The sequence below is a fragment of the Monodelphis domestica genome, chromosome 1 (genome assembly GCF_027887165.1).
Source record: "Monodelphis domestica isolate mMonDom1 chromosome 1, mMonDom1.pri, whole genome shotgun sequence".
In the NCBI taxonomy this organism is placed as follows: Eukaryota; Metazoa; Chordata; class Mammalia; order Didelphimorphia; family Didelphidae; genus Monodelphis; species Monodelphis domestica.
Window position 1 is genome coordinate 697,607,681 of NC_077227.1, and position 22,642 is coordinate 697,630,322.

General features: G+C 40.3%; 1 protein-coding gene across 3 annotated transcripts in view; it reads left to right on the plus strand.

Moving 5' to 3' along the window:
- DNAAF1 (dynein axonemal assembly factor 1) overlaps positions 1-22,642 on the plus strand; it is a 39,344-nt gene that overhangs the window by 2,387 nt on the left and 14,315 nt on the right. For all 3 annotated transcript variants that reach the window (XM_016427772.2, XM_016427773.2, XM_016427774.2), the window contains exons 3-5: positions 17,084-17,216; positions 18,727-18,818; positions 22,397-22,618. In XM_016427772.2, coding sequence (XP_016283258.1) covers positions 17,084-17,216; positions 18,727-18,818; positions 22,397-22,618 — 447 coding nt within the window. The remainder of the gene's footprint in view (positions 1-17,083; positions 17,217-18,726; positions 18,819-22,396; positions 22,619-22,642) is intronic.

Here is a 22,642-nt window from a genome sequence, read left to right on the forward strand (position 1 = left end):
CCAAAGTGGCCATGAATTCTCTTCCCAGCTCCCACGTACATGTAATCTCATGTACATATAGCCCAGTGTGCTTCCTGGGGGCAGCCAAGAATAACTTTTGGAGGTGAGGGAGAAGTTGTTCAGGGGGAGCAGGACTGTCTGTTCAATTTCAGTTCTTTCTGGGAAAAAAAAGGGAAAAGCTCAAAAGTAGTCCAAAGGGCCTGCGTATTTCTTTTGGGTCACTGATTAATTTGATGAACTTATCAGGAAGTGAATAGTTTGGAACGTCCATATATCTTCCCAGAGAAGATGTGGTCATCATTTTCTCCTTGTTAGAGGATAAAACAACTTTTGGTTTGGTTGGCTTAGAGCAGACCTTGGACACTTCTAAGATTTCAGCGAACCGGGGCTGGACTCCCATGATGAAATGACTTGTTTAGACTTTCAGGAAAAATAGATTTTTATCAGAGAAGCAACTCCTTTATTTTAGACTATACAAGGATTTGGGGTTCCTTTCTGCCTTCTACAGATCAAGAGTACAACTGGTAGCAGGTGGGGAAAACTCCTTTGATTAACCCTATCTATAATGAAATAGCATGAGAATAAAAAATAACAATAAAGCACTCTCCCCACAGTAGGAAAAGTGGACATCTTAGGGGACCTGTGGGTAGGAACTCATGGTGGAGGGGGATCAGAGTAATTTAATGACTTGCCTAGGGTCACACAATTAGTAAGTGCTGGGTAGGAGTCAAACCAATGTTTGCAGGGTCCCAGTTTAACATTCTTCTCTCTATTGCACTTTTATTCTTTTGTTTTAGTAACTTTTTTTCCAAATTACATGTAGAAGCAACTTTTAACATTGTTTCCTGACATTTTAAGTTCCTAATTTTTTCCCTCTCTCCTTTCCCTACCCCTTCCCTGAAATAGTAAGTAATTTTACATAGGTTATATGTATGCTATCATGCAATATATATTTATATATTCATCATGTTAGTGCACTACTACTATAGCCTAGGCATTTCATTTGTATATAGGAGCCTTAGTTTCCTTACCTATTCATTGAAGGTCTTAACACATACTCCTTATAGGCCCCTAGGGTTGTTGAGGGAGAATCAGATGGAATAATGGCTTTTTAGAGCTTTAAAGCCTATGTGAATATAAGCTATTATTATCTCCTAGTTTTTATTAGTCGTAGCATATAGTCAAAGGGAAAAAAGTCAACTAAGCCTCTCATTTTAAACAAAAGTTAAAATCTTTTTTCTCACTAAACCCTTTTTTATAAGTTCCACTGATGAAATGGATTGGTTTTATATTTCATCTCCATATATTATACCCCATTTATCGCATTCATTCTTTAACAAGAAAATATATGCAGTGTGATTCACAAACTTAAAAAAAAAGATATAATTGTTAGCTACTGTCATTACTAATATTACCCATTCACCAGAGAGCTGATAAAAAATCAAAAAGAAGAAGGGCATAGGTCTCAAATTGAGCCCTAAATACATTGTTTTGACCCTATTTTTCCCAAGTAATATTTTCTGAAATTCTGATTTTCCCAATAGTTCCATAGCAATATTTTCCCATCAAAATATTAAAGATGAAATTATGTATATAGCTGAGATACTAATTTTGTACAGTAATTTTTCTGTGTAAAAAAGTAAGTATAGTTTTCCAAATATATCTGACTTCCCTTTGTCTCAGTGATATCGTGTATCCACAGATCCACTAAACCAGCATTTATGGATTTCATCTCAAAATAAATATATAGCCAAATAAGTTTGGGAGTCACTGTTTTATAGTACTTGTTTTTCACTTCTGGGTAGGGAAAAAGGATGTGGCAAAACATAACTGATTTTGTACACATGAAAGTTTCATTATAATTCATTCTGCCTTATGTTTCCATTTAGTCCTACATCAGACCAGTTAAACCCCATAGCCATTCCCCTTCTACATCTCCTTCTCATGTGCCCAACTCCCAGCATCCCTATGCTAAAGACAGAAGCAGAATTTCTTGACAGACATAGATACCCATCACCATTCTACAGATTAGAAAAGAGCAGATCAGTGTGCTGGAAGAGTCTGCTTTTCATTAGACAAGGCTCGGGTTTTCAAGGATTGGTTGGGAGGAGAGCCAGCCAGTGTTAGCCCTCACTAACTCTAGCACTTCCCAGAGGGCACCTCAGCACTCTCAGCATCACTTTCTGATGGGTAGAATGAAGGGTCTGACTAGGTGATCTGGCCTTCTGTGGGCTTAAGTAAGAGCATTTGAATCCAGCTTTGAAGACATTGGGCACACAAAATGGGCATGATGTGATGTTAGATTATTCTTATTTCAGCACTTAAAAATATAATTTCATTGGTTTGGGGTATTCCCTACATAATTTAGCATAGGATTTTTTTTGGACAATGTCTAGAACTTTAGCTGTCATTGTTTAGGCAGTTAGGACCTTTGTATGTACCTTATGATCTTGACTCTTCTGTCTAGCACATTAGCTGTCTTTCCAGACTTCCCTTCCTCAATATATGTGACAACTGTGCCATCCATGGCTTCATCCAGCACAGTGTGGGGCAGTGAGGTGGCTCTGGGGATCGAGAGTGAGACCCTGGAGACTAGAGATCCTGGGTTCAAATTTGGGTTCAGAAACTTCTTAATTTTAGGACCCTGGACAAATCACTCAATTTCCATTGCCTAATTTTTTCTGCTTTTCTGTCTTGGAACTGATATTTAGTATCAATTCTTAGACAGAAGGTGAGGGTTAAAAAGAAAGAAAATCAGAGTGCCAGTGAAATCCCTGGGAGTCTCCATCAGAGACCATCCTTCAGGTTAATATTAACCCAGTAATGACTATGCTTTGGATCTAGTCATTCACTTAATTCTGAATCTCTAGCCATCATCCAACTCACATCTCACCATTTGTCCACAAATGTGAGATTTTTCAAATGATTTTTGGAGAGCAAAGTCAGAAGGAGGATTGTACTTTGTAGTAGCTTTCTGAGGAGCCAACTACCCACCCAACTAACTGAGAAGAGTGGCATGCCTTGATAGTATCACTACATATTACTTATTCCAAGAGACTATAGGGGAAAGAAGATAAAATCATTATCTATGAGTCAGAGTCTGAAGAGGTCTGAATTAGAGTTGCCTCAAAAGAAAAAGGAACAGGGTTTGGGGCCTGGCAGACTATTCCTAATCTGCTTCCATTGCTTGGCATTTGCAGGATAGGCTAAAAAAACTTCACACAAATACAATTTAGAGGATCTCTGGTTAGGCAATAATTTGCTTGAAAAAAGATCTGGGTCTTGATGTGAGTTAGTAGCATGATATGGCAGCCAAAAAGGATAATGCTATTCCAGACTGAATTAAAAGAAGCATTGTGTCCAGGAATAAGGAGGGGATCATCTCACTTGTACTTGACCCTGCTCAGAGCCCATCTGGAAATTTGCTCCATTTTAGATGCCACATTTTATTAAGGGCATTGATAAGCTATGGAAAGTCCAGAGGAGGACAACTAGTGTGGTGAGGGACCTTATTTAATAATTCATTTAATTTACTTGAATCTATAATTGAAGGAACTGGAGATATTCGACATGTAGAGGAGAAGTCTATGTGGAAAGACAGGCATAGGATCTGTCCTCAGTATTTGAAAGGCAGTCATGTGAGAGAGAGATCAGATTTGTCCTGTTTGGCCCTCGGAGAACTAGGAGGAAGGAATGAAAATTGTAAAAGAAGAATTTAGGCTGAATGTGAGAGGAGTAACTGCCCAAATATGAAATGAGTTTCCTCTCCCTAGAGGTTTGCCACAAAGGTTGGATGGCCTGTTGTCAGGCCAGGGAGGTCTCCTATAGGAGATGATGATTAGGGTTAAGTGACTTGTCCAGGGTCACACAGCTAGGAAGTTTCTGAGGACAAATTTGAACTTGGGACCTCTGGGCTCCAGACCTGGCTCTCTATCCACTGAGTCACCCAGCTGCCCCACACTGTGCTTTACCATATCTATATCACTGACTTGGATGAAGGCACAGATGGCCATGTGTCCCCCATGCAGATGGACGTAAAGTTTGGAAAGAAAGCCAACATGTTAGATGACAGAGTTGAGATCATAAGAGGTTGTGATTGCCTAAGCACGGGGGAAATGGTGTCATTCCACAAAGTCCCCACACTTCTCCTCCGGAGAACGCCCGAGTCATGTAACCCCTCTGCCTGCAGCCTTCACTGTGGGCAAAGAGCTTTCCTCACCGCAGCCACTATTATCCCTATTGTAAAGAGGAGGAAGCCGAGGTTCATAGGAGGTAAGACTTGAACCTGAGTCTCTGGACTTCACATCACTGCCCTCCTACCCGAGCCAAGGGAATTGGAACTGCAGGTTCAAGCCAGGCTGAAGACCTTGGAATCATCGTCAGTGTTCTTTCCTCTACTTTTTTTTGTTAACCTCTTAGAACATTCCTTCTCCCTCTGTAAAATGGGGATGAATAATACTCGAGCTCCCTACCTTACAGGTTGTTTGGAAGGAAGCATTTTTGTAAGCCTTAAAGTGCCAGAGGAACGTGTATTGTTATGGTATGCTTCGCTAATAAAGAAGACCAGCAACATGCCAGACTCTATCCCAAAAACAGCACATGTCCCCTCCCTCAATGTGAAACCGTGGCCTATTTTATTCACTTAGCACCGTGCAGGAGGCACTGGTCTCCCTGGAGAATGTAGGTGTTGTTAGATGCTTGTCTTCCCAGTGATCTGAGTTCATCTCCCTTTCCTGGGAAGCCCTTATTGCTAGAGGTGGAAGGATCTTAGAGGCCTTTCATTTGATGGATGAGAAACAGATAGCCTGGGGGCAGCAAACCCAGAGACAGGAGGTCCTGGGATCAAATTTGGCTTCAGACACTTCCTAGCGGGTGACCCTGGGCAAGTCACTTAAGCCCCTCTTATTGCTCTTCTGCCTTGGAACCGGTACACAGTATTGAATATAAGATAAGATCGTTGGATTTTGAGAAAAGCTTTTTAAAGAATACCCTGATGAGATGCATAAGATTTCCCCAGGGGTCCACACAGGTTTAGTTTCAGCCGGTAGGTCTTTAACTCAGTTCAACTAATCAATGCCAGTGCCCTTTCTGCTATTGCATGCAGCATTGGAACAGACATGAGGCCTGACATCATACAAACGTGCTCAAGACGGTTTAGAATGCCATCCGCTCTGGACGGGGTGGGAAGGAGAAGGGAGAGTGTTTGTGTCAAAGTTAAGGAAAAGCAATTGCAGAAGAAAAAGGTTTGGTGTGTTAAAAGTTAAGGAGAAAGAACAAAGCTAGAAAATCAAGTGTGTGATTCTGTAGACTCCATCTAGAGCTGATCTGTTATATCAATAACAAAGGGAAGCAGATGGGAGTGATAACACCAGATTGGCAGTCAGCAAAACCCTTGGGGTCTAGTTCCGGGTTTTATGGATAGAGCAAGGTTCTGTGGTTTGATACCCATGAGAGGGGGCTTGGTCGAGCGGATATTGCCCTGGACACTATCAAGCAAAGTGGGTCTGGATCCTTCCTGCCTCTGGTTAGGGAGGTTACCCAGCTTCTTGACACCTATTTTCTCACCTGTAAAATGTAATGAAAACATTGGTACGGCCCACCTCACAGGCACTCCACAAAATGTAAAGCAATGTGCAAGTGTGTTAATACTCTATTTTTGGTCCATTTGTAAAGTTTCACTGAGGATGAGCAAGAACTCACAAAACAAGAAACAACGGAATGAAAAACCAGGCTAGAGAAACATTGGTGACAGACTTGACTAATTAAAGTCATGCGGAGGATGTTTAAGTATGGAACTAGAAAGAGAAAAGAGAAACGATCTATAAAAATTTTTATACCAAAATCTTTTACTATCAAAAACGATAGAGCCACTGCATCTGGACTCATCTTCTTCCAAATGTGTTTCTTAAGAGATAGAATAAAACAATGGGAAAAGCTTCTGAATGTGTATAGAGAAGAAGCCCTTGCTGGATGCAGCACAGTTTTGAGGGCTTGATTCACAAAGGTGTGTGAAGGAGCAGGGAAACTACCAAAAGGATAGAAAAAATCTTGGACTTGATTACTTCCAAAAAGTGATCGAGAGATCATCAATAATCCAAATACCAACTCAGAAAGTAGGTCTTCTTAAGCAATATTCCATAGTAAATCACATTTTTTTTTATCATCACACAATTGATGTAACACAATGTAAAGAATACAAGATCATATTAGAATTAATGTCTGTTGACAACAAAAACCTAATTTTATTTAAATTTGCAATTATAAAATTTTAGTAAAGCGCTATTGTAAGATTGTCTTGAAGCAAAATATCACCCATGCATATGGCCAAGTTTTACAAGCTTCCTTGAATGATGTCATTAATCTTACTTAAATTTTCTCATCATTAATATCAAATGAGGCTTAAAACAGACAGATGGATGCTTGTCAAAGATGGTTGCCATTCTTGTGGACTAGATCCCAGTGCATAGAAGAAGCTGAAGGTCCTTATGACATATTGATTTCATCAAGTTGGGAAATATTGAATAGCACCCTAAATGAAATCCATACCCAAAAGCTTATCCTAATTGCTATATAAGAAAAACTAAGTAGATGAAGAATGCCTATTGAACAGACTATAATATAGTTGCCTAATCAGCCTATACAGTTTGTCTTCTGTACGTGTTCTTTTATATGAAGATGTGTGTAATACATACTATAGATGCACATGTATGTAGATATATAAACATAGGTACATATGTATGAACAAACACTACAGATAGACAATAAGGTTGGTCCAAAATTGAACAGAAAGAGAAGGGCCTAGATTGTTTTTTTTGGGTTTTTTTTGTTGTTTTTTTAAACCCTTACCTTCCATCTTGGAGTCAATACTGTGTATTGGCTCCAAGGCAGAAGAGCCATTAGGGCTAGGCAATGGGGGTTAAGTGACTTGCCCAGGGTCACACAGCTGGGAAGTGTCTGAGGCCACATTTGAACCTAGGACCTCTCATCTCTAGGTCTGGCTCTCAATCCACTCAGCTACCCAACTGCCCCCGCCTAGATTGTTTTTAGGAAAATGTAGTTCTTTTAATAAAATCAAACTTCTTCCTAAAACAGACACATTTTGATATTGAATACTTTGAAGTATTCTTTATACGACTATGAAACGTGAAATATTACAATCTCCAAAAAAGGGAAGTTGAGGATTACCCAGAGGGTAATAGAGAAGATCATTGTAAGTGTGAGCAAGCTAAAACATAATACAAATGATGAATTAGAGAAGTGTGTAAGTGTCAAACTCCTACCAGGACAAAGCTTACTACCCTCAGTGGTAATCAGAATCAGATTAAAATGCAATTGGGAAATATTTAACAAAATAGACAAAAATACAATGCAACATGAATAATGTTAATTTTTGATTTTCCAAATCAATTTGAGTTTGACATCACTGGTATAAAGAATGTCAGGAGACAGTGTGATTCAGTGGGAAGAATAGGGAGCTTAGACATAAGAACTGAATTTGAATTCTGGCAGTGCTACTCATCTCCTATATGACTGAGTAAGCAAATAACTCCACTGGGCCTCACTTTCCTCATCTGTAAAATGAGGGGGCTATTAGACTACATGAACTTTTAATGTTCTTTTTGATGATCTTATGATCTCTGTTTGGGGGTTTGAATACAATTGACAAAGAAAATGGGCTTATCCCTGGTGAGAATAAAGGATGACTGATAAGACAATTTCCATTTCCATTTTTATTCTTTTTTTTTAATCCTTACCTTCTAAGTCAGAAGAGTGGTAAGGCCTAGGCAGTGGGGGTTAAGTGACTTGCCCAGGATCACACAGCTGGGAAGTGTCTGAGGCTAGATTTGAAACCAGGACCTCCTATCTCTGTGCCTGACTTTTAATCCACTGAACCACCCAGATTCCCCCTACATTTATATTCTTGTCTACAAGACTAAAGGAGAATAGATAAAAGGAAAAGTCATACATTATGAGCCTTGTTTGCTCATTACTAAGTTTTATTTTGTAGAATTCTGTTCTGGAGCCCTTTGTTCTCAGGACTTAGAGATAGGAATCAGGGTGCAGGGCGTTAGGAGCAAGAGAAAAGGCCAGTTTGGTTGCACTTGTAGATTGCAGGAAGAAGATAATCATAAATAATGACTAATGCAATTTGATTGAATAACCATACTCACAATGCATAATCACTCAGACATTAAAATGAGATAAATGCTCTCAGTGAAGGTAGAATTGTAAACCTATAGAAATCCTTTTGCCAAGAGGAGCTATTGATAGAGGTAATCATATGTGCCAATTCTTTTCCCTTGGGTTCCAGTAATCAGTCAATCAATAAATATTTAGTAACTATTTACTATGTTCCAGACACTGGGCTAAGTGCTGAAAATATGCAATCTCTACTCTCAAGGAATTCACTTTCTAAAGAATGGGGTGGGAAGCACACATACAAGATACAGAAGGTACTCTCAGAGGGAAAGCATTAGTAATTGTGGGGGATGGGACACCAGAAAAAGGTGCCCAAGAGATGGAGTATCATGTGTAAGGAACAGAAAGTATGCCCTTGTAGCTGGTTCATAGTATTCAAGGGAGAAAAGTCTAAGCCGACTGGAAAGGTCTTGAGGTTCAGGTTGTGAAGGGTTTTCTAGAGGATTTCATATTTGAAACAGGAAGTAAGAGGAGGCCACTGGAATTTATTTAATAGAGGGGGATCTTAGGAAGGAAAGGAGTGAATGGAGAGAAGTAATTTGGATGGACTGTGCTTTAAGGAAATCACTTTGGCCTTTGAGTGGAATAGGGATTTCAGTGGGATTAATATGAGGCCAGGAGGCTAATTTAAGAACCATTGAATAGTCCAGGTGTGAAGTCCTGCCCCAGAATGGTGATTATTTGAATGGAGAGAATAGGATGCACAGGAAAGCTGTGTGTAGAAACAACAAAACTAATAATAACAAATCAGAACATGGAATAGGTAAGAATAAGAAGAGATGGACTCCAAGATTGTAAACTGGGTCAATGGGAGAATGGTTGGTGCCTTCAGAAGAAGAAATTTGTAAGGGTTTAGAAATTTGTAAGGGGATTGGGGGGGGGGGGGGCGGAGAACAAGCTCTGCTTTGGACATATTGAAGTTTATATATATGACATTCACTTTGAAGTGTCCAGAAAGCAAATGATGATTAGGACTGAGGTTCAGTCAGGGTATTAGGGCTGGATAGATAGATCTAGGAATTATCTACATAAAGATAATAATTGAATCCATGGGAGGAGGTAAGATCAACAAGCAAAATAGTTTAGAGTAGGAAGAGAAAGAGACACAAGACAGATCATTGCAGAACAGCCCATGGATCCAGCAAAGGATTGAGTAGACAGAAAGAGCCGTGCCCCAAAAATCTCCAGAGAGGAGAGTATTGGGCAAAAGAGTATAATCAATGCGCCAGAAGCTGCAGGGAGGTCAAGAGGGATGGAGATCCAGAAAAAAGGCATTAGGTAGAATGATTAAGAGATCATTGGTAACTTTGCAGAGAGCAATTTCAGTTTTTGACTAGGTTGGAATGAAGATTAAAATGGGATTAAGAATGGGTGAAAAGAGAGGAAGTGGAGGCATCTACTGAAGATAAGTTTCTTCAAGATTTTAGCCAGAGAAAGAAAGGATAGATTCTAGAGGAGTTGAGAACAATAAGGGACAGTCAGATTAAGTGAGAGAATTTTTAAGGATTGGGGAGAGGTGGGCATGTTTGTAGGCATCAAGGAAGCAGCCAGCAGATAGAGAGTGATGGAAGATTAGAGAGTGGGAATAATAGAAGGGATTTCTTAGGTGTCATTGTTTAACTCTTAGTATTCAACCTGATGGTAACCCAAGTGTTAGACATCTAATTTCTGACAAGCGGATGCAGTTCAATCTTGGTTATTGCCTTCTAATCTCTATAGTCGAATTCCCTCTCTTCCTTGATCCTGTTCAGGTTATTTCAGGAAACTTGAGAATCTGATTTATGTCTCTTTAAAAGGTCCTAATGCCCCTCTAAAGTGATGAGTCTAGGGAAAGGATTAGCCATAGAATGGGTTTATGAATGACAGTATAGAACAGGTCACAGCCCCCCACTGTAGGCCGAAGCCCTTCTTCAGAGAGGCTCCATGTCCTCTGACCTCGGGGATATGGAGTCAGAGAACTCACAAATTCACCCCATCCAGTGAAGACTTGCGCCCTGCTGTTGATTGTAGGTATCAGGGGCTCTCCTCTTCCCTCTAGAGTCTGAACCCTCACTTATCTTTAGCCATATGCCTGTCATCGATGCTGCTCTCAGCATGTGGCCTTATCTCTAAGGACAGCCCCATGAGATTACATGCAGTACGGACAGACACAGCTCATGTTTTCACCTTAGAACTTTAATGGGCAGAGTCATCATTTCCCCAAGTTATGCTGAATTACTGTTGGCCCTCTACCTACAAACCACCTTTCCAAGGCTGGGGTACTTTGTGCTACCAGCTTCCCTGTTACTGAGGGGGACAGCAATCTAGGTGTGCCACCAAACTCCCTCTCTCTTAACACCGTTTCCATTCTGTTGACAGGGCCTGTCATTTCTACCATCGCAGCATCTTTTAAACACACTCTCTTCTCTCCTCTGATATAGCCACCATCCTCAGACCTGGACACTTCCAGGATCTCCCCCTACCTCCATCACTCAGCAAATTCTCCTCCTCTGAGGTCCATTCACTTCACACCTTATACCCAGTCAAAATCCTGCCAGCTGTTTCTACAGACTCCTCAGTCACTCCTCTTCCTTCCTCAATGAGTTCTGTGCCTGGCTCACAATTTCTCTGTCCTCTTCAATTCCTACCCTCATCCTAGGGGACTTCAATATACATATTGACTCTCCCTCAGACACCATAAGCACTCCTCTTCCTACTCACTTTCTAGGACCACATCCTCCAGCCCACCTCAGCCACACACAAATAGGGTCATTATGCCCTTGATCTTGTCATCATTCATCCACATATCTTCTCCTTCATGTGAGCATAATCCATTGCCTTTTCACCTCTCCATCTATCTTCCTTTACCAAACTCTTCTTTTTGCCCACATCATGATCTCTTGTTTCCTCAATTCTCCCTAATTCCATCTACCCTGAACTAGATCTCCCTCCCCTCTTTTCCCTTGCTGAATTAGTCCAATGCTACACTGAATTAGTGCTACTCTGAGTCCCTGGCACCAATTATGCTCTGCCAAGCCTCAGCCTTGGATAATTCCCACCATGGACCTTCTCTCCTACACACACGCTATTGAGTGAAGATGGAGAAAATCGCATAATTATTCTAAGTGGGTCCAATACAAATTTGTTACACAACTTCAACTGGGCCCTCATTGCTACTAGTACCGTAGCAATTTATTATCCCTCTTTTTACCATGGCTCTTCCAAACCTTTTCCAGCCCTCCTCAGATCCCTTCTATGGCTCCTCCTCCTACCCTCTCAACTGAGAACCTTAACTTCATATTTTACTGAAAAAATTGAGGCCATTTGCCCAGAGCTCCCTCTTCTCTCTTTTTCCTCATATCTCTCAGATGCCTTCTGTCACTAACTCTTCCTTCATTCATTACACACCAAGGCAAATCCCTCTTCTTACAATCTCATTCTGTCCAGTATATCCTCACAGATTGCCCTTAATTACTTTCTGCTCTCTCACTTATCTTCAATCTCTTCCTATGTACTAGATGTGTTCTTTCTGCCTATTAACATGCCCGTAACCATTCCTGTCCTGAAAAAACCTTCACTTAATTTTTCTGCACCTGCTCACTAATATCCTATACTTTTTCTGACCTTTGTGACTAACCTTCCTTAAAAGGTCATCTATATTTTTAATTTTATTTGTATATGTACATATATATTTTACCAAATACATATAGTAACAGATTTCCACAAAAGTTGTCCTAGGCTATATGATGGAACTTATCTCCCTCCCTCCCTTTCCCCCTCTCAGTGCTGGCAGGTGATTTGATCTGGGTTATACATGTATTATCATGCAAAACATATTTCCACATTGTTCACTTTTGTAAGTGTGTAATCTTATTTTTAAAAAGGTGATCACATGGTTTAATGAGGACATGATTGGGGATGTAGACTCTAAACAATCACCCTAATGCAAATATTAATAATATAGAAATAGGTCTTGATCAATGACACATGTAAAACCCAGTGGAATTGAATGTTGGTTAAGGGAGGGAGGTGGGGAGAGGGGAGGGAAAGAACATGAATCCTGTAAGTATAGAAAAATCTTCTAAATTAATTAATTAAATAAACTTTAAAAACAAAAACAAAAAAAGGTGATCTATTATAGGTGCCTTCACTTCTTAACCCCCTACAGTGACCTGCACCTTCTTCTCTTCTCTCTTTATAATCTCTATGCTGACAATTCTAAGATCTACTTATTTTGCCTTAATCTGCTGACCTCTAGTCAAACTGCTTTTTAGGCAGTTTGAACTAGAAGATGTCCAATAAAAATCTTATATTCCAAACTGAACTTATTACCTTTCCCCTAAACCTGCTGTTTGGAAATCTAGGACTCTTCCTGGATTCCTCAGTATCTCTCACCCTGCCTAATCTGTCACCAGGACCTATCTTTTACCTTTGCGCCATCTCTCACATATGCCTCCTTCTCTTCTTTGACTCTGCCCCCACTCTAGTGCAGGTCCAGATCATCTCATGTTAGGTTATTACAGTAGCCTCCTGGTGGGTCTGCCTGCGTCAAGTGTCTCTCTGCATCAGTCCATCTTCCATTCAGCCACCAAAGACTTTCCTTAAACAAAGTCCAGTTATATGGACTTCTGCTCAAAAAATGCCAGATCAAATACAGAATCCTCTGTTTGATGTTCAAAACATTCATGACCTAACCCCTTCCTATCTTTCCAGTCTTCTTATACCTTATTCCTCTCCATATACTCTTTGATTAAGTGACCCTGGCCTTTTGGTTATTCCATGAATAAGATATTCCATCTGTTGGTTTTGGGAATTTTCAATGTCTGTCTCCCATGTCTGGAATGTTCTCACCTTTCCCAATGCCCCTTAATTCTAGTCCCTTCCATTTGAATTTCCTATTTATCTTGTATATAGTTTATACATATTTGCTTGTTTCTCTCCCCCATTAGACTTTGAGCCCCTTGAGGGCAGGAACTGACTCTTTGTTCATCTTTGTACCTGTTGTGCCTGGTGCATAACAAGTGTGTAATAAATGCTTATTGACTAACTGTTGGAATAGACTGCTCCCTACTACCAAAAATTTTGATTTTTGTTAAGCACAAATCTAACCATGTGACTTCCCCACCTCCCCCAGTAAATTTTATTGATTCTCTCCTCCAAGATCAAATATAAAGTTTTGTTTGGCTCTTAAAGTCCTTCAGAACCAATCCCCTTTCTGCCTTTCTAAATTGTATATGTTATTATCAATCAACAAAAATCTTTCTTCTCTCCCTTTCACCCACCCCCAACATTTGAGAACAATATAAAAACAAAAGCCCTCTTATAAATATATATATATATATAGTGAAGGATAACAAATATCTTTGGCCACTTTGGCCAAGTCTCAAAAAATGACTCATTTTGCTGTCTTGAGTCCTGCTCATCTCTAGCAGAGGTAAAGTAATGTTTCATCATTGATCCTCTGGAATTGTGAGTGGGCATTACACTGATCAGAGTTCCTAATACTTTCAAAGTTGATTATTTTTTACCAATTTGTTGTCTTTGTATAAATTGTTCTCCTGATAATCATCACTTCACTCTGTATTAGTTCATATGTCTTCCCAGGTTTCTTTAAAATCATCCCTTTCATTATTTTTATGGTACAATAATATTCCATCATATCTATATAACATAACTTGCTAAGCTGTTCCTCAATTTGGGAGCACCCCTTCAGATTCCTGTTCTTTACTATTTCAAAAAAGAGCTATAAGCATTTTATACATCCTTAATCTTTGTTTGCTTACAACTATTTCTCCCTAAAGCTATCTATCATTCCTCTACCTCTCCCTTATCCCCTTTCCTTTCTATTTCTCTATTGAGTGAAATGCATTTTTACCCAACGTTGTTTATGTGTATTTTTCTCTCCTTTGACCAGTTCATACAAGGATGAGGTTCATATGTCACTGCCCTCCCACACCATCTTCCTTGTTAGTATGAATGTCTATTTCAACACCTGATTCTGTGAAATTTTTTTCTTTTTTAATATTTTAATTTCCTCCAATTATATGTAAAAAGAAATTTTTAACATTCATTTTTTTTAGATTCAAATTGATTTCCAGGATGGTTGAATCAGTTAACAATTCTCCCAACAGTGCATTAGTACCTTTATTTTTCCACATCCTCACCAATTATTGTAATTTTTCTTTTCAGTCATAATAGCCAATCTGATAGGTTTAAGATGGTACCTCAGAGTTTGTTTAGTTTGCTTTTCTCTAATAGTGATTATTTAGGGTATTTTTTCACATCACCATAAATCATTTTAATTACTTTGTCTGAGAACTACCTGTTCATTTCCTCTGACCATTTGCCAATTGGGGAATGACTTGTATTCTGATACATTTGATTCATTTCTCCATGTATTTGAGAAATGAGGCCTTTAGTAGAGAGATTTGTAAAAAAAATTCACCATTATGATTCCCATATATTATCCTCCATCCTATTTTCCCCATTTTTCCTACTTTCTCTTATTCATCCTCAAGTGTTTTGCATCTAACAGCCACCTCCTCCCTTCATTTCCACCTCCCTCCTTCTTCTCCTGCTTTCTCATGGGGAAGGAGAGATTTCTATACCCAGCTGAGTGTGTTTGTGTTTGTCTTGAACATCCTTGGTCTTCATGGTGAAGTTCTTTTTTGTTTGTTCATTCTTCTAGCCTACTTCTTGGCTCCAGACTTGATGTTGGTGCTGGGCAGTTCCCAAGGGAAGGTCTTGGGGGAGAGGTCCTATTGCTGTTTCCTTGGAGTATTGAGTGTGAATTACAGGATCTCAGGGACCACTCAGTCTGGGCACACCTGCAAGCTTTCAGTGCTCCAGAAGTGCTATGGTCCAAGGAAATTCTGCTTGTTGTCCCCCTGTTTTGAAATCTGCAAGTTCTTGCTCTGAGTTTGAGTATGAGCAAAAGTAGATGCTGCTGGGCTCAGCCCCTATTAGCCAGCCACCTGAGAACCCTGCATTCTACAGGTTCAGAGGGACAGAACTGCCCTTTGGATATTCCTCTGTGAGCTTCAAGACTAGGCTAGAAGAAGCTTAAAATAAGACGCTGCTTTACTTCTGGGATCTGAGCCATAAGACCTCTGCTGGCTTCTGAACCCGATCCCTGCCAGGGATGGGGAAGGGAGGACTCGGCCCCTCCTCAGTCTGTCCTGGATCTGTGATCTGGTAGTGGGGAGTAGGCACCAAAGCTCTCTGCATCTTTCTCAGCTGTCATGGCCCATGAGGGTCTGGGAGTGTCCAGGTATGGGCCTGGGACCTCCTCTTGTCCTAGTACACAGCCTTTCCTTATACTAGAATGCTCTAGACACCCATGCCTCTGTCCAGACTCCATCTCACAGGTTCCACAGACCTCTGTCTATTCCCCAATGCAGACCTGGGCTGCAAAAACGACTCACTCTGACTTTGATTTCTCCCATCAGGATTTGATCACATCACATTTACTGTTTGGAGTTTTGCAGAGGGAACTTGCTATACTATTTCCTGATACTCTACCATCTTTCCACATCACACACACACACACACACACACACACACACACACACACACACAATGGGATAGTGACTCTGGCCTCCTGGCTCCTTACAGAGGTTGCTCCTCACTCCAGCTCCCAACCCTGGGCCTTTTCTCTGCCTGACCCCCATACCTTGGAACACTGTCCCTCTTCATTTCTGCTTCATGGCTTTCTTCAAGTGCCAAGTAAAATCCCATCTTCTATAGGAAGCCCTTCCAGACCACCCCCACCCCACCAATTCTAGTCCTTTTCCTTTGTTGATTATCTCCAGTTTATATATAGGTATAGAAATATATATATATGTTCTATGTGTATATATACACATACATATACTGTCCATATTTATATATATAGTATTGGTTATACATGATTGTTTGCATATTATCTCCCTCACCCATTAGACTGTAAGTTCTTTGAGGGCAGGGACTATGATTTTTGCTTTTTTTGTGTCTCCATGGCTCACCTTGATACCTGTTAACAATTAGCTAGCCAAGTCTTTGCCTTCAGGATCAGAGTTTCACTGATGATTTTCCCAGTGGGAGCCCTTCCTTCAGAGAAGTAATTCAAAAGCCTGAAGATGACATACTGGAATCTTAGATGGAGAATTAGGCCTGAGAGGTTATCTTATCCACCCCTACATTTGACAGGACATATAATAAGTGACTGGCCCAAGATCACACTGGTAGTAAGGAGCTCTGGGATTCTAATCCAGTTTGTCCAACACCAAACCCAACTTTACTTCCCTGTGTCAGCATGCTGCTTCTCAGCCAACTATAGGCATGCATGTTTATGGCCAAAGATAGTCATCACCTGGTGATCAACCGCTGCACAAATAGCTAAGTTTGTTCTTGGAATATAGACAACATATAGGAATATAGACGTGACCAACCCCCTTCTAGAACTTTTTACCAGAGTGGGAACTACTAGAGTTTATGTTGTGCTACAATAGCTTTCAACAATTGGGATGAATTTAACACACCATGATGAACAGTAGACTCAAGAGTGTACAGGAGCCATCCAAGGTTCTGAAGAACGCGTTATTAAATGTTCTAGGTGAGCATTGATACCTCAACAAAGCTACAAACCAGGGCTTGATTTGTTGTCGAGACAACAATGTAGAAAATTGCTATAATGCAGATTAAACTTAAAAGTGTCCATGCATGCATTTTTCCCTGGGGATCTCTTAATTAAACATTTACCAAAACATCACTGATCAGACTTAGAAAATGTTTACAATTTCTTTGTTCTTCTATTGAGCTGTTGACATTAACTGCAAACAGACTTTGTGGACTAGAGTCCTTTTTGTGGAAATTATTACATATAACTTTTACTTGTATTACAAAGAAATCTCCCCCTCTCTTTCAGAGATTAAGCCTAAGGAGAAATTGGCAGACACTACAGAAAAATGGTTCCAAAGTGAGCAGAAGCAAAGCGGCGATCAAAACTCAAACACCCATTCCCCAAGCCAAAAAGCTAAGGAAAAGGAGAATTGTCACAGGTAACATTGCATTTAACAATAGCCTGTTTATGGAAGGCTAAGACAGAACAAATTATTATGGAATGAGCTTCCTCTCTCCTTAGGTAGGATGGAACCATCCTAAAAACTATTATTGGAAAATATTATTTTAAATAGTGTTCAATAAAAATGTTAAGAAAAAAAATTGACCCTAAGACTTTGGTGGTGTCAAACTGAAAATAAGAAAGGAGTGGGGGGAGGGGCACTAAATCATTTGTAATAATCCTTGCCCTGCATATTGATTTAAAGAGCCATAGGGGGCAGCAGGGGTGACTCCATGTATTGAGAGCCAGGCCTAGAGACGAGAGGTCCTGGGTTCAAATGTGGCCTCAGACACTTCCTAGCTGGGTGACCCTGGGCAAGTCACTTAACCCCCATTGCCTAGCCCTAATGGCTCTTCTGCCTTGGAGCCAATACACAGTATTGACTCCAAGACGGAAGGTAAGGGTTTTAAAAATAATAATAATAATAAATAAAGAGCCATAGATTAACATTATGCATATTATATTGTATTTTTCATTATTTTGTTAAATATTCTCCAATTACATTTTAATTGGGTTCAAGTGGCACTCAGGATTGTTGCCAGTGAGATATTGGATATTTTTGCTGGCTACATTCAAAAGAAAAGACTTAAACAATGATCTTGCAGGCATCATGCTTCATAACTATTTCAGTATAAATACTTTGGAACTATATCTCATCACTGACTTCTTTTTGTTCAGCCTGATTTTTTAAAAATATATTGATGCATTTTCTTTTTTTTTAAACCCTTACTTTCTGTCTTAATATCAGTTCTAAGACAGAAGAACCTCAAGGACTAGGCTAGGATTAAGTGACTTGCCCGTGGTTACACATCTGAGAAGTGTTTGAGGTCATATTTGAACCCAGATCCTGCTGATTCCAGGCCTGGTGCTATATCCACCATGCTACCTAGCTAGCTGTTCATATTTTCTTCTGATACAGCCATCACTTCCTACAATGCCCCCAAGCAAAACCCCACCATTTACAAAAAAAGCAAAGCAAAGAGTGGACTTTGTGTGACTGTTATAACTAAACAAAGCTCTGTGCCTCCTCACAGTGCCCTTGCCCACGTTATTGTAGTCCCAGGGCAGTCTATTTTTTTTTTCCATCTGCTTTCTTAACACTGTAGTAATCTTTGAATTCTCTCAGCTTCCTTCCTCAAGATCCTGGGTTTTTGTCATCCCTTTAAGGGTACCATCATGTTTCATTTCATTCATAGATTTGTTCATTCCCCAAGTGTTGGCCACGTGTTTTGTTTCTAGCTCTCCATTATCATAAATAACACAATGATGAGTGTTTATGTACATGGCAAGTCTTTTCTTCCTGTCAAAAACATCCTTGAGATAGAATTTCTGAGTCAAAGGGTATGAACAACTTAATGAACTTTTTGGATAGTTTCAAATTGGTTAACATAAATCTTATAACTGACTTTTAAAAATCATTTACTTATTTTACTTTGTTATGATTTCAGAATGACCAAAAGTTTCCTTAGAAAACTTTGCAAGGACCAAAAATTGTATATGACTCCAGCATTGAATGACACACTTTATTTACACTTCAAAGGTAAGGCTTCTGTTTTCAGACAGAAACAGAAAGTTCATTGTAGGCCAAGAAAGCAGCCGTAGTGGAGTGGGAAGAGAGCAGGGCACAGAGTCAGAAAGCCCAGATTTAGGCTTAGTCTTTCCCTCACTAGCTGAGTGACCTTATATTAGGTGTGCTAACTGAGCCTCAATTTCTTCTTGGAGAACTTAAAGGACACAATACCTGCTCTACCCATTTCCGAGGCTTATTATCGGTGAGATAACATCTAAAAAGTGGTTTGTAGGAAGGAAGGAAGCATTTACTAAGCCCCTAGTGTATGCCAGGCACCGTGCTAAATACTTTTACAAAAATCTCATTGCTCAGATTGCTGTTTCTTTAATGAGAAAAATGGGAATTTGGGGCAGAAGTTTGCCCACTCTGCTCTCCAGAGAGATATCAGACTAGGCTAGCATTTTCTCTGCTCCTTCAGAAATTGTTAGTCTGGCGGCAGGGAGGCTATCAGGTTCAATCTGCCTTCTGATCAATGTGTCATGCAACAGAGGGGGAAGGAGCTCTCCCATTGGGAGTGAGGCAACTCAAGAGTCCTAGGCCTCCCCCAAGGGAAAGTAGTTCCTAAAGTCTCTGGTCCTACAGGCTGGCAATGGGGACAAGATGCAGACTGCCAGCTCCTCTCAGGTCAGCTTTTCCCCAGAGCCCCATAAACATGAAATGGGGCTGGTATCAGCCATCTTCTTTCTCGAAGCTAGAAGCCAAAAGCACCCCAAATTCTTAGGACTCAGCAACTGGAAGAAAACTGAAGAAATCTCCTCTCCTGCCCATGCCAATTCCCCTCTGCTCCCTGGAAAAGAAGGGGGGCATTGATTTCCTCCACTAAGGAGAAAAGCCCATGCCAGTAAGCTATGAGATGGGTTACAGATTTACATTTCTGGGGAAAACATTTCCCATACAATAGATTCACACTAGACTTGGGTTGGTAGTAGTTCTTAAAATAAAATGCTGTCGTTTTGTGAACATTTAATCTTATCTTGTTCCAATATCATGGGTTAAACTAAAAGCTATTTTACCTTCCAAGTCATTATCTTCAGACCTGACTTTTTATTGGATCCTTCAATTTAGGGACCCTCCAGCCTTCTACATCTCATCTCTAGACTATTGCAAACACTTACTGACTTTACTAGTGCAAGCTCCACTTTTCTCTTTCCGAGTCTCATGTATAGAACTGACAGGCTAAAACTGCTTCCTAAACCTACTCTCATGCTGCTGCTCAAGGACCCACAGCGACTCGTCCTTGTCTATCCTGCCAAACCCGAACTCTTCGTGTTGGTTTCACACAGTCCATGATCTGGCCCCACTTTACAGAGCCAGTCTTCCAGCCCAGCCAGGCTCCTCGATGCTTCTTGCCAGGCTTACTGACTTCTTTGTGGTGTTGTTCAAGCATGCCAGTGATGCTCTTTTGATCAGAAACCTTTTCCTCTGACTGTTCCAGGCCCCTGTGATTTCCCTCTTAGCCTTCTCTAGGAAATTCAGGTCCATTATGGACTTTGCCATTTTCTGATTTCTCCATTTTTAGATAGCACTTACTCTCTGAACCATACCTTCTGGCCCATAATTATATACAATGAAGCACTTACAAATGCTTTTTAAAATGGTTTTTCACTAATGATTTCATGCCTGCTGTTTTTCCCCATATAGACCTCCTCTGCCCCCAAAAGATAGAAAGTGAGCTCTCCCTGAGGGCCAGTGTCACCCAATATTTGTGTATCCACCGTGGTGTCTGACAAATTGCTGAATACATAGGAAGCATTCAAGAAATATTTGTGGAATTTAATGAAATTTCCAACAAATACTTCTCATGTGAACCCCCCCCCCTTTTCCTTTCCATCTATCTGCTCTGTGCACTTTCTCCTTTTTCCCAGCCCTGGCATTCACCCAGCTTACAAGCACAGGACAGATACCTTAAACATGAGAACTGTGGGCCAACAACCCCCATATTTGACAGATGAGGACCTGATCCCTAGAGCCAAGGAAGCAGCAGCTTGTCTGAGATCACAGCCAGGGGCAGATGGAGTCAAGGCTAGACCCCCACCTACTTGGCTGTGTGGCCTAGGGGTTTTAATATAAAAAGTCATAGATTTAGAACAGGATCATTCATGTATATGTATATCTTTTGCCCGTCTTGATATGAACAGTATGAGTGCTAGGCCTGGGACTAGGAAGGACCTGAGTTTAAATCCAGCCTCAGACACAAACTAATTAGGTGACTTTGGGCAAGTCAGTTAAGCACTGTATGCCTCAGTTTCCTTGACTGTAAAATGGGAATAATGATAGCACTTACCTTACAGGGTTGTTAATGCAGATCAAATGAAGCAATATACAGTGCCTGGCACTTAGTAGGCATTTTGTAAATGCTTCTTTCCTTCTCTTTTCATTCATCCTTCTCTCTGTTTTACAACTCCTTCATTCCTACCCTACAACCATTCTGGCACCATCTCGCCAGACTTTTCATTGGAAAAGTCAGGGAACAGAATTAGAACAGCAGTGTAAGGGAATCCTGTTTATAGGGAGCAAAAAATAGACAAGCAGGTAAAAGAGAAGGGCAGGAGACTATGGGTATAAGGGGAGAGATCCAGGCAATGGTGAGGGATCTGGGACAGAAGAGGGAAAAGAAAGTACCGAAGTATAGTCAATCAGGAAGCATTCATTATAAGTGGCTACTGTGTGCCAGGCACAAAAATAGACAAAAGACAGCCTCTGCCTTCAAAGAGCTTACAATCTAATGAGAGAGACAAAGCAATCTAGAGATAGGATGAATCAGGAATTAATAACAAAAGGAAGGTATTAGAATTAAGAGGGATTGGGAAAGACTTCCTGTAAAAGATGGGATTTCAGTTGATCACAAATCCTTCCACAATCACCATGGTATAGTTTAACTGGCTCACAGGGCGCATACCCCCTGCTTGTGAGTTTTTCTCCTTCCAAGACAAAAGGATGTCGCACATGGACCTTGAGCCGGAAATAGAAAGGGTTTCCTGAGCAGCTTACATAAATCCATGGGTGTTAGAAGGGCAGCTCTACAATAGGGAAAGTACATTGGAACCTTCATTTTTATCTTTTTGATTCCACCTCAGAGAGGTCAGTGAAATTATTCTATAAGTGCTTTGGTTACATTGTCAAGACACGGAACAGTGGGTTGAATTAGACATTCATTCAACAAACATTAAGTACCTACTCTGTTCAGAGAACTAGCCTAGGTAGTAAAAGAAGTACAAAGTTTAGACAAGAGCTTATAGTCTAGTAGAGGCATAAGACAAATATAACACAAATTACTACCAAATGTAGAATTTCATTCTAAGTTCATTAGAGTGATATATGCTAAAATGCCACATAAAGTCCAGGGGTATTAAGGAAAGCTTCCTAGAGGATTTACCAGATAGAGATTAGTCTAGAGTATGTGGACAGGAAAAGCATGAGACAAGGCTGGCCTGGACACTTCATGGACCAGGTTGTTACTTTTCATGCTATAATGCCATTTGTCTATTATTCTTGCTCTGCTGACAGTTTATTCTTTTTAACTTAATCTTCTTGTTGGTTTGCTCTAGGTTTTGACTGCATTGAGAACCTGGAAGAATATACAGGATTAAGGTGTCTCTGGCTAGAATGTAATGGGATACAGAAAATTGAGAACTTAGAGGCACAAACAGAATTGCGTTGTCTCTATTTGCAATTAAATTTAATTCATAAAATTGAGAACCTTGAAGCCTTAAAGAAACTGGATTCTCTCAACCTCAGTAATAACTATATCAAGACCATTGAGAACCTGTGTAAGAAGCATCATGTGCTCTGTC